Source organism: Colobus angolensis, unplaced genomic scaffold, assembly GCF_000951035.1.
Source record: "Colobus angolensis palliatus isolate OR3802 unplaced genomic scaffold, Cang.pa_1.0 Scaffold301, whole genome shotgun sequence".
Taxonomy (NCBI): Eukaryota; Metazoa; Chordata; class Mammalia; order Primates; family Cercopithecidae; genus Colobus; species Colobus angolensis.
In genome coordinates, this window is record NW_012116278.1 from 3,603,650 (window position 1) to 3,616,666 (window position 13,017).

At 48.5% G+C, this 13,017-nt stretch overlaps 1 protein-coding gene across 1 annotated transcript in view; it reads right to left on the minus strand.

Moving 5' to 3' along the window:
• Positions 1-6,935: 6,935 nt before the first annotated feature.
• COL27A1 (collagen, type XXVII, alpha 1) overlaps positions 6,936-13,017 on the minus strand; it is a 175,055-nt gene continuing 168,973 nt past the window's right edge. The window contains exons 63-65 of the mRNA XM_011950124.1: positions 11,702-11,811; positions 10,020-10,238; positions 6,936-8,924 (exon numbers count right to left, since the gene is read on the minus strand). Coding sequence (XP_011805514.1) covers positions 8,778-8,924; positions 10,020-10,238; positions 11,702-11,811 — 476 coding nt within the window. The 3' untranslated portion in view covers positions 6,936-8,777. The remainder of the gene's footprint in view (positions 8,925-10,019; positions 10,239-11,701; positions 11,812-13,017) is intronic.

Consider the following 13,017-nt stretch of genomic DNA (forward strand, 5'->3'; position numbering starts at 1 on the left):
TTTTTTTGCATTTTTGGTAGGGACAGGGTATCGCCATGTTGGCCAGGCTGATCTTGAACTCCTGACCTCGAGTGATCCACCCACCTCAATCTTCCAAAGTGCTGGGATTACAGACGTAAGCCACCGCGCCCAGCCCAGATGCCATGTATTCTGAGGAGAAGCTGAGCATTGTGTGGGGAGAGCACCACCATTAGGCCTGGACTACTGGGGCCCAGGGATTTAGAGGGTCCCACATATCACACCCACCCGCACACCCACACACACACAGCAGTTTATTAAATAACAGATAAGCACCTCTGTCTTTTGGGATCTGGTGCCTGGTACTGGCACAGTGGGATCCATATCACTAGTCATTCTGTTTCACAACCAGCACTGTTCAGGTCCCAGGAAACAATCTCTACATGTGGCACTCGACTCTGAAAACAACAGGTCAAGTTCCTCATGCTTCGCGGATGATGCCACCGCAGACATAGGAGACAGACACTGCTTCAAGAGAGGAACTGAGCGAACTTGAACTTAGAGGTAAGAAAAAAGACAAATTAACATTTTAACTCTTCCCTTTCTGCATAAATGTCAACAAAAACTCTTGTCTTGCCAGAAACACTGAAAGTCTATTTTCTTGCAATGTGTGGTTAGAGAGAGCCTCCTGAGTTAGAAATAAACACTACTTGCAACAGTTGTACATGGTTGCTGAGAAACATTTGGCAATATTGCGTCATTATTACTCCTAAATGTGTCTGTCTGATGTCTTCAGAATGGTGTCCACATACAGCCTGAATCTAGTTATTTTTATTTTTATTTTTTTGAGACAGGGTCTGGCTCTGTCACCCAAGGCTGGCATGCAATGGCACAATCTTGGCTCACTGCAACCTCCATCTCCTAGGTTCAAGCAATTCTCCTGCCTCAGACTCCCGAATAACTGGGATTACAGGCACCCACCAACACGCCTGGCTAATTTTTGTATTTTTAGTAGAGACGGGGTTTTCATCATGTTGGCCATGCTCGTCTCAAACTCCTGACCTCAAATGATCCGCCCACCTCAACCTCCCCAAGTGTTGGGATTACAGGTGTGAGTCACTGCGTCCGCCCAATTGAATCTGGTCCGGCCAATTGAATCTGGTTCTTGACATGGGCATTTAGAGGCTGCATGCTAGCCTCATGAATAATTTTTAGTTGTACAAATCTTTTGGATACAATGTAATTAATTAATTAAATTTCTAAAACTTAAATATAAGAATGGCAGTGTCATTTAAAATACTTTTGATTTATAACATTCAGGCATTTAGGCCAATGGTCTGGGGTCTCCATCCGCTCGAGTGTAGAAATTCCAGGTGCAGCCTGCGCAGGGGAAGGGTGAATAAGGAGAGCTACTGCCTTCCAAAGCAGAGCTGAGAACTGTGAATGCAATGCAGAGGCGCTTCTGAGTGACTCTCCTCTGCGGGAGTCAGTGGTCTTCAGCGTCCTCACTGTCCCTCAGGCTGCCCCTTGGGGATCTCACTCTCCATCCGAGACTATCCAAGAAATTCCTCCAAGCTCATCCAGCACCTACCCTACCACAGTACAATTTTCTCCATCTCCTAACATTTCAGATATGCTTGAATGCCTCTAAAGACCGAGGCTTTAAGTAGTCCTTTCTCGCTTGCCTGGTCTTATCCTCCAACTGGCCCTGGCGGAATGTCAAGAGAATTTAGGCAGGAACGAAAGAGAGAAAAAAGGCCTCAGGGCAGGCAGTACAGGCTGGTGGTGAAACGCAAGTTGCTAAACTTCTCTGCGCCTCAGTATCTCTACCTGTAAAATGGGAATAATAGTGGTACCTACTTCACTGGGTTATTATGAAGATTAAATTGGTACATAGTTGTAATGCTTGGTTTTTTAAAGTTTTTAAAATTTTTTGGTAGGGATGGGCGGTCTCACTATGTTTCTCAGGCTGGTCTCGAACTCCTGGGCTCAAGTGATCCTCCCACTTCAGCCTCCCAAAGTGCTGGGTTTACAGGCGTGAGCTACCACACCCATAAAATGCTTGTTAAATAAAATAAATTTGCTTGTAAGGGTCTTCTGATTATAATAACTATTGCCGTCAGTTTAACCATCTCCCAGACAAGCTGGGATGGGGAGGGAAGAAAGACTCCTGCATTGCATGTAAACTTCAGTGATTGCAAACTACATCCCACTTTTAAAGATATCAAAACATGAAAACATATCCATCCTAGGCTCAAGAAAATAGGACATTCCCCCCATTATGTAGATGAGGAAAGAAGTGGCCCAGAGAGGTGAGGCAGTGTGGGAAAGGTCACACAGCAGGTGAGCTGGAGGGCATCGGGGAAATGCACCTGTTTGAAACACTTCATTTCCTGAAAAAGTCACATTCCACCTTTTTTCATTAAGGCCAGAGCCAAGGTCTGTGTAAGACCAACTTGTGACCTGCTTCCACATATACATAGGCTGAACAAATTGTCCTCTTGGGGAACTTTGTGTCTGGGCTGGGGAAAGACCCCAAAGAGGTTTTCTCAAGTTCAAATCCTGTTTTGTGATCTTGGGCAACTTAAGCAACCTCTTTGAACTTCAATTTCCTCATCTGAAAAGCCAGGGTTACAACATGTGTCCCATAAGATTGTGCATGAGATGAAAATGCGGGATCACGTGCACGAGATCGCACCTAGCATGCCACCTGGTGTGCCATCCGTGCACAAGAAATTGTCGCCATTATTATTCTGAATGATGCTATTCCTGGGTGGAACCATATGAAACTGGGTTTTACAGGTCCAAAAGCAATTGGATATTATTCTATTTCATACAGGTCACTCTACTGTTATTGAACAATAGTCCTTTTTGTGGCTGGCAAGAAAGGCAGAGCATATCGGCCCCATTTTGCAGAGAGAGAAACTGAGGCCTAGAGAGAAAGAATGGGCCATGTCCCAGTCAGGAACTGGAATCTACCTGCAAGCCTCTCCTTTTCTTGCTCTTCTTTTCTTCACTGTCTCAATCCTGGGCTGCTGGCCATCACAGGTTGTGACCATAGCTAGGGTTTGATTCATTGTGAACAGGGCAAACACAGGCTGGCCTGGGCTTTCCCCTGGAGCTGGCCCAGCCTGGGAGGTTCACCTGGCTGTTTGCTGACACTCAGTTGTGCAACAGGAGATTGGGAACTGTGGGTACTGCCAGTTTAGGAAGAGTTTCCTTCTGTCCCTGACAGCCTCCTATCTGCCCCTACTGGGAATGAGCTGGCCCAGCTCCAGCATCCTCACTGGCCCTCCTGGGACTGGAGACCAGGCCAAGAGTCGTGAGCATTACAGTTCTAACATGGCTCCTCTTGCTTTCCCTCTCTGGCCCTTCTTGCTGGCTTTTTCGATCTCTACCCATGTCTCCCAGGCCTAGCAGATGTTGCTGATGCCCACAGAGCTCTGAGTGTAGTGCAGACCTCTCTCCTTTCCTCGCAGCGCAGGCAGCTGCCTCCTGGATGGCTCTGCTCCGGGGCCCCATGGCCGTCAAACCCAACTTGCCAACTCAGACCTCTGCTCATCTGTGCAAACCTGTGACTTGTCATGTTCCCAGCTCCATACCACAGGCCTCCTCACCCTTTCCTGTAGCATGGGACTACTTACCATTCCCAAATGCACAGGGCTACCTTTACCTCTGGGCCTTGGCAGGCACTGTTCCTTCTCCCCCAAGTACCCTTCCCCATCTGGCTCACTTCTATTACTCCTCAGCTTGAGGAGTGTGATGGTTAATTTTATGTATCACCTTGACTGGGCCACAGGGTGCTCAGATATTTGGCCAAACACTATTCGGGGTGTGTCTGTGAAGGTGTTTTTAGATGGGATTAACATTTGGGTAATCCCATGAGTAGACTGAGTAAAGCAGATGGCCCTTCCCAACGTGGGTGGGCTTCATCCAATCAGTTGAAGGCCTGAATAGAACAAACAGGCTGAGTACGAGTGAATTCCTTCTGCCTGACTGCCTTCAAGCAGGGACAGGCTTTTTCCCGGCCTTTGGACTCAAACTGAACCATCAGGTTTTCCTGGGTCTCAAGACTGCCAGTAGCCAATCTTAAGGTTTGTCAGCTTCCATAATTGCATGAGCCAATTTTGTATAATAAATCCCTTAATATAGCCCATTGGTTCTGTTTCTGTGGAGAGCCCTAATACAGGGGGTCACCTCCCAGGCACATGGCCTCCCCATTTCCAAGCCCCTAATCACACATAGCCCAACCCCTCCAGCTACATCCACAGGACTCAGAGCTACTCAGACATGCTGCCAGATCCGTGCCTGTACCTCCAGTGCCCACACACAACTGGGCGTGGGGAAGGTGCTCTATAAACTCACGTGGAGGAAATAAAGATAAGAGTTCCTGAAGGCAACTGTTTAACAAGTGTGAGTACTGAAAGTACTCCGTAGCTGCAGCAGAGAACAAGGTAGGTTCCTTGCTCTCACAGAGCTTGCTGTTTATTTATTTACTTATTTAGAGACAGAGTCTCACTCTGTTGCCCAGGCTGGAGTGCAAAGGCATAATCTCGGCTCACTGCAACCTCCGCCTCCCAGATTCAAGCAATTCTCCTGCCTCAGCTTCCTGAGTAGCTGGGATTACAGGCACACACTGCCATATCTGGCTAATATTTTGTATTTTAGTAGAGACGGGATTTCACCGTGTTGCCCAGACTGGTCTCAAACTCTTGAGCTCAGACAATCCACCCGCCTTAGCCTCCCAAAGTGCCGGGATTACAGGCATCAGCCACCGTGCCTGGCCTCTCACAGAGCTTTCTATGGGGGAAAACAGACATTGCAGTGATATCTTTCCCATCTACAAAATGGGAAGCATTCTTGAACAGCTAGGGGTGACAATGTATGCCAGACCTCAGGAATGGGCTGTTCTGGCTCAATTCTATTTCTGATTGTCAGGCAAAGAAATAAAAAGAACATTCGTATTGCCCCCACTTCCCAAGTTTTCGAAACCATTTTCCAGCCTTAGGAAGCAGTGCAGTGCAGTGCAGTGGTTGTTGGGACTTTAGCACGCACCAGAATCTACAGGGGGCTTGTGAAAAACAGATTGCTGATCCCATCCTTGGAGGTTGTGATTCAGTAAAAGGAGCTCTCAGGTCTGCTAGCTCTAGGGTCTGAGGCATGTAACAGTGCTGTTAGCAGTCATGGGTTTGAATTACAGCTTTGCCTTTCCCCTTTTTTTTTTGAGATGGAGTCTGGCTCCCTCCCCCAGGCTGGATGCAATGGCACGGTCTGGGCTCACTGCAATCTCTGCCTCCCAGGTTCAAGCGATTCTCCTGCTTCAGCCCCCAAGTAACTGAGACTACAGGTGTGTGTCACTACGACTGGCTAATTTTTGCATTTTTTTTTTTTTTCAGTAGAGATGGGGTTTCACCATATTAGCCAGGCTGGTCTCAAGTTCCTGACCTCAGGTGACCCCACCCACCTCCAACTCCCAAAGTGCTGGGATTACAGGCATGAGCCACTGCGCCTGGCCTGAATCACAGCTTTGCCTTGGCCTCACCTGTGATCACGGGCCCTTCCTTGGGCTTCGGTTGCCCTCTATGTAAAATGGGAGGGTGGGCACCAGGCCAGGATACTCAGATATGTATACATTTCAGATAAACAACAAATAAAAAAGATTTTTAGCATAAGCATATCCTCAAAATTGCTTGGAGCATACTTGTACTAAAAAGTAGCTGTTGTTTAACTGAAATTCAAATTCATCTGGGCATCCTATATTTTTATTTTTTAAGTCTGGCAACCCCATCCCCCAGACACACACCCACTGACTTCTTCCGTGGCAGGTACTATTGTGACCTCTCAAGAGTATGACAGGCAGGGATCACTCCTTTTGAAGCATTATTCACAATAGCAAAGGTAGAAACAGCCCAAATGTCCACCAATTTGGCTCAAATGTCCATCAGCTTATGAGTAGGTAAACAAAATGTGGTTTATCCATACAATGGAGTATATTCAACCATAAAAAGAATGAAGTACTGACACACGTTACAACACAGATGAATCTTGAAAACATCAAGCTGAGTGAAAGAGGCCGGGGTCACAAAAGGCCACATACTGTATGATTCCACTTGTATTAGGCTGGTGCCAAAGTCATTGCGGTTTTTGCCATTTAGAAGTAATGACAAAAAACCGCAATGACTTTGGCACCAATGTAATATAAAATGTCTGGAGCAGGAAGAGCCGTGGACACAGAAAGCAGGCTGGTCGTTTTCCAGGGGTTGGGGAAGGGTGTGACTGCTAAAATGGGTGCAGGTTTCCTTTAGGGGTGATGAAAATAACACGAAATTAGATCATGGTGACGTTGCACACCATTGTGAATGTACCGTCAGGAGTGGCAAATTTTATGTTACGTGTAATTAACCACAATCATAATAAAAACAAATTGCTCATGTTAACCTCCATGTACCTCCTCCCTGTGTGTTAGGAGTTGAATTGTGTCCCCTCAAAAGATATGTTGACGTCCTAGCCCCCTGCACCAGTGAATGTGACCTCATTTGGAGATAAGGCCTTTGCAGATGAAAGTAAGTTAAGGTGGGATCATGAGGGTGGGCTCTAATCCAATATGACTGGGGTCCTCATAAAGAGAAGATGGAGCAGAGAGACACATCAGAACACACGTGACCACAGAGGCACAGACCGAAGTACTGCAGCTAAAAACCAAGGAATGACTGGGGCTATCAGAAGCGGGAAGAGACAAGGCAAGATCCTCCCCTTGAGGCTTTGGAGGGAGCATGGCTCTGCCAACACTTTGCTTGTGTGAACTTCTGGCCTCCAGAACTGCGAGAGAGACTGTTCTGTGTTTTTTGAAGCCACCAAGTTTGTGGTATTGGTTACAGCATAAGGAGGGCATCCTCTGAGCATCTCCTCCCACTCCCTGTCCCAGCCCAGCCAGAAACCTCCCCCGAGCTTTGAGAAGAAGCACAGGACCACAGGTGTGTCATTCCATTGCCTCAGTTTTAAATATTTATTTAAAATCCAGAGGGGAAAAGGAGAAACGGAACCCATTGGGGTTTTAATACACTGACATGTGGACAGACGTAAACGAGGACAGCAGGAAAACCCAAGAATGAGACAGAGGCCAGTGGATTCTGGCGGCAGGAGGGATCCGAGCGCTGAGATGAGGCCTGAGCTGCTACAAACATGCACTTCCACGCAGAACGTCCAGGCTGGGGCGGGGGGCGAAGATACAGAAGGGGGGACGGGAGAGGGGACGGGCCAGAGTGAGGTATTAAACAATAAAAATCAAATCCAATTCCCAAAGAGACACAACTTTAGGTGAGAAATACACAAACAGAGCCTTTCACATACATTTTCCCCTTCTATAAAAATAATTCCATGGTTAAATAACCTCAATTCCAAGGTTAAAATAACCTCAAAATCCAATTCAAGCGCCGACTTGTTCGCTGATGTAGCACAATTCAGAGGACGCTGAATGTCACTATGGTGTCGAACTCCGAGATTCCCATTATTATTCTGTCTCCTTGACCTAAATTTACACTTGGAGCTAATGACAATGGGTTTCTACAGAATTTAATGACAATGAAAAGGCAGGAACGATGATTGCATCTTGCAAGGACAGGCTCCTGGAAGTGAGGGCCTTGGAAGAGGTGATGCGGCTTCCTGAGATGGTTCCATGTTGATGCTTCACCTCCAAGGCTAGCCCTGACCCAACGCCGCTTTTGTGATTGGTTTCTTCATGGTCAAGTCTTCACCCAAGACCTCTCCAGGGCACGCCTTCCAAGGCCAGCCTCACCTCCCTCTAGGACCACGAAGGGCCAAGCCAACATGCTTCACACCCAGGCCTCCCTGCTGCCTTAAAAGGACAGACATTTCAAAGTCCATAAGTTATAAGGTAAATCTCTCTACTTCTGGTTTCTGGTAGGGTTTTTTGTTTTGTTTTGTTTTTGCTTTTTTTTTTTTTTCCTTTTTTCTTTTCTTTTTTCCTCCTTAGCAGATTACCTGATGAGCACAAGGGCGATGCTAAGAAAATTCAAAAATTCCCCAAACTTTGTCATTTGGAGGAGAGAGAAAGATGCGGATGATACGCTACATCCAAAAGTTTCTTCAAAGTCTGTGGCAAAATAATGGTAGCACCTTCAAAATCTTAAATAGGGTTGTTTTTTTTTTCCTTAAAAAAAATCACATACACTATGAGAGACAATTGCGAGCACCAGCGATTTCACAGTGGGAGGTAGCAAACGTGGGCACCCCCAGCCCGAGGATCTCGCCGCTTCCCACGCCTGGCTGCTCCTTCCCATCCTCTCACCTCTTTCCCGGGTGAAAAAAAAATAGTAACGCACCTTCTTTTTGTTTGTTTAAATAATATATATATATACTTCTGTCTTTCCTTTTCTCCTTTTTTCATGTCTCCTTTCTAATATTGCACATCAATAGCTCCCTAGCAGGGACCAGCTGACGAGATGCCCCCTTCCCTCAAGTTGACTTGAATGTGGGGCTCTTTGGGCAGGAAGCTGGGGAGGGAAGGGGGTGGCCGCAGAGCTGAGAGGCCATGGGGCTCAGGCGGGTTGCAGGACCAGCTTACTCTGGCTGGCTCTTTGGTTGGTCTTTGGGGCTAAGCTGGGATCCATTATTCCCAAGGATACCCTATCCCCTCCTACCCCCACCCACTTCTACCAGGCAGACAACAGCTGGGGTCTGCCCAAGGACCCTTGAGCAGGGGAGCTGCCTCTCCTGGAGCTATCTGCCCCTCGGTACCCTCCCCTTGCCTCTTCCTCTTCCCTCCTCCATGAGGCCTAGAGGGGCCAAGAGGTCAGAGGTCAGAGGAAGCACGCAGGTCCAACTTCCAGGCGGTACTGCTTCCCTGATGAGGCAGGAGGGAGGTTGTCCACACTGACGATGGGCAGCTGTTGGGGGTCTTGGGTCCGGAAGGTGAAGAGTGTCTGATGCCAGCGGCCATCTTGGACCTGAAAGCGGAAGGAAAAGTGCACATGTACATCCATTGTGGTTCTCATCGTACATCATGAGCATTTTCCCTTCCATCTTTCCTCACAATTTTTAATGGCTATACCATATTTCTGTAGCAATGACCTATATGGCACGTTTAGATTGCTTCTACTTTTTTTATTCTTATAAGTAACGCTGTCATGAACATCACTGTAACTAAACCTTTGTGCACATTCTTAATTATTTCCCTAGAACAAATTCCAGAAGGATTGTTTTAAAATTGCTAGACCAAAAAACAAGTACATCTCATATATATATATGTGTGTGTGTATATATATATATACATATATATGTAAATTTATTTCTTCAATAAGTTTTTGGGGAACAGGTGGTGTTTGGTCACATGAATAAGGTCTTTAGTGTACACGGTACCCAATGTGTAGTCTTTTATCCCTCACCCCTCTCCCACCCTTTTCCCCAAGTCCCCAAATTCTCTTGTACCATTCTTATGCCTTTGTGTCTTCATAGCTTAGCTCCCCCCAAAATAAGTACATTTCTAAGGTTTTGGATATATATTTAGAGCTGCTATCCAGAAAGCCTCTATCAATTTATTTTTTTTCCAATAGCTTCAGGCAAGATTGTTGGTTTCCCCACATCCTCATGAACACTGTGTAGTATTATTAGTTTTGTTTACTCCTATAAAACTGATTTTTGTCTCCTCTCAACTTTTGGTCTTCCCTTCCCCTGACAACCAACCCTGTTCAGGGCATATGAAAATGACCAAAACATACATTGAGAAGAAATTAGCCTGACTAGGGTGGGAGCAGGGAGAAGAAATATATCTTCTTTGAAAGAGCCTTGCAAGTAAGCACAACATCTACCAGCCCAAAGAATTTTAGCAGCCCAGACCTCCCCTCAGAGCTTCCCAGAGAGGAAAGTGAATAAAAACGGTTTTAGAAAACTGTTATATTACACAAAGATAAAATTATATCTATCACATTAATATATTATAGTATAAAATGTTAGATATAATCTTATAATAGAAACACATTTTTCCAAACAGGTGTTTTTCCAGTTGTCCCCACATGAGGGGTCTAGGAGGGGCTCTGAGTTACCTTGCAGCCATCCATGGACACCTCGGGCCGGAACTGACCCCCAGCTTCAAAAATCTGTCCGTTCCAGGCCCGGAAGCGCACGGCCTGCTTGGCTGGGGTCTGCCCTGTGCCCTCCTGCCACACTGTCATGTTAAGGCAGTGGATGGTGATATGCTGGGTCACCTCAGAGCTTAGCAGGTGCAGGAAATTCATCTGGACCCGGCTGATGGCAAACTCGACCTGTAGAGAAGCAACGGCAGTGAGCGGCTCAGACTGCCCGCCCCCCGCAACACACACACCAAGAGTTCCCTGCTTCTCTAACGAGGGAACAGGGTTAGGCCCCTTCTAGGCAAGCATTTCCTGATATGCTCCCAGACGTGTGCCCCCTTGATAGACAGGGAAACTAAGGTCTGCGTGAGCTGGTCTCACAGGTACTTGGCTGTGTAAGCGGGAAGGGCCTGCCTGAGTCCAGAGCCAGAGCTTCAAAGGTCTTGATGTCATCTGATCCACTCCCCTACTGTATCGGGGGTCTTTGGGCTGAGCCAGGATCCAGGGGCTCAGCGAGGGAGAGGGTTTTGCCCAAGGCTGAGAGGCTCATGGAGTGCAGAGGAAATAAGAGGTGCTTTCTAGACCCTTCCTAAGTCCCAAGACCCCTGTGAGGAGGGGTGGGGTGCTGCCGGAAATGGCAGACCTGAGAACAAACAACAGGGCAGGATTTATGGCTTCAGGGCTTTCCCACACAGAGCCAGGGCCTCTCACTGCCATTGTTTCTAATGGGGAAGGTGACCCAGTCGGGCATTCATGCTGCCAACCCAGGCGCCAACTCCAGCCTCACCCCTCTGCTAGGCAGGTTTGCTGCGTGACCCCAAAACCTTCGAGTCACCAGGGAAGAGAGCCTGTGGAGGTCACAAAGTCCCTGCTGGACAGTGAGCTCTGGCTGAAGGGGCAGTTTCGAGTCTGACTTCCCTGTCCTGGCTGAGAGCCTGGCACATGATAGGGACCCAGCAAAGACCTGGCAACTGGCTGGCTGCCTCTCCTAGAGATTCTCAAACTGCCAGTCTGACCCAGTCAGCACAAGCCATCTCCCAGGGGGTGTGGCTGATGAAATGGGAGGATTCCTTTCCCCTGAAGCCAGAGCAGCCCCCAAATTCAGAAGGCTTAGTGGAACTACAGACCCACAATCCACTGAGGACCCCTGCGCGAGGGAGCTGTCAGGTCCCACGTGCCACCTGCCTTGGTGTGTTGTTCAGTGACCCTTTACCACCTAAAATGCTCAGCCCAGAAGCAGGCACATGGCACGCAGGCACTGAACATGAGTTAAGTATTTGCATACACAATTCATGCAACATGCTTCAGCTGAACATCACGCTAGTTTTCTCTTTTGTTTCACGCTGATGATTCATGGTTCCCCAAGCCAGGCCAGCTTGGCCAACCGCTCTGCTTTAGGTATTAGGCAGAAGATTCTATTTGAAGAAAGAATCATCGGCATCATATGACTCGAAAAGGTTTGGAAAGCACAGATTAGTCCGACTCACTCCCAATTTATAGATAAGGAAACCGAGTCTCGGAAGGAGGAGAAAACTTTCCCAAGGGCATGCAGTAAGACAGGCACAGCTCGGAACAGAACCTGGTTTGGTTGTGGCCAGGGCAGGCTGGGGATAGAGAGAGACAGCCTGAGGGGCAGTGCGAGAGCTGATGGGTACCTTGGAGGCCGTGATGGGTTTGAGACACGTCTGTCCACCATGCGTGAAGTTGCAGGAGACTTCGATGGTGTCGGATGAGCAGCCAAGGTTTGGATCCACCCAGTAGGTACCTGCAGGCAGTGTGGGATGGAGGTGATGTACGTATCTGGGGATGAGCCCAGACCTTGGTTCTGCAGATGGACCCTGCATCTTGTGACCTGCCGAACCCCAGGTGAGCATGAAGTCAGGGTGGGTGGGCAGAAAAGGGATTCCTCCAACCAAGAGATCGAAGGAAACCTTCTGGGCAGAGCTCAGAGCTGGCAGAGCCCCAAGAGGGGGGTCAAAGGGCTAAGTACTTGCCTATGTTGCTACTGGGAGGTATCCATTTTACAGAGGAGACAACTGACATTGAGAGAGGCTGGGCCACTTGCACAAGGGACTGGGGATCATCTAGTTGAATGGATTCTTCAGGCCTAGGGCTCCTCCTAGGGCCGGCCAGGGGAGGGTAGGAGTCAGGGCTCCCACCCCATCGGGCAGCGCTGCTGCTCACATCTGGCTTTCCCACTGGCCTTCTCAGGAAGCCAAAGGCTTTGCAGCTCAAGAGTGGAACAACCGGCCATCTAGACCCAGCCGCTTGTGCAGAGGAGGCAAGGGTGGCTCAGGATGGGGCCATGGCTTGCCCCAGCTCACAGACCCAGTTTGAGGCCAGACTGACATTGGAACTCAGGTCTGTCTGGCTCAGCTTGTCCTTCACAGCCCCACATCAGCTCACACAAGAGAGAGGAGAGTCCTCATGCTCAGAAAGGGGGAAAATCCTGGCTCGCCCAGGAGCCTGTGACAGGATGGGCCCCGGAGGTGAGGACTCTGGCAGCCTCAGGGGCTTTTTCTGCCAGAGCTCTTGTCTCTTTGCACTGAAATGGTCATCCCCAGCATGTGGATCTGGGGGCTCTGGAAGGTTGGGACCACTCCTCTGTATTCCCCCCACCCCAGGAAGCACAAAGTTTAGTGTATTGTGAGGCTCTGTGACTGCTGAGTGAATAAATGACTGCCAGTGTGTCTGTCTTGCCGAGGACAAAAACTCAGCCAGAATGAGGCGGAAATCAAATATTCCACCTGTCCTAGCTCCCCGACGCCAGGTGCTCCCACCCCCAGCAGGAAGCTTTCTCACCATCCACCATCTTCTGCTCACAGTCCATGAGGTCCCTGCAGACCCGGGCGGGGTTCTCTTTGGTGCCCAGGGGTGTCTTAATGCTCTGGATGAGGTTGCTGAGGTAGTGTAAGGTTTTAAAGATCTCTCCTCCCTGGTCAAGCACCAGCCGGTCCGGATAGCTGTAACC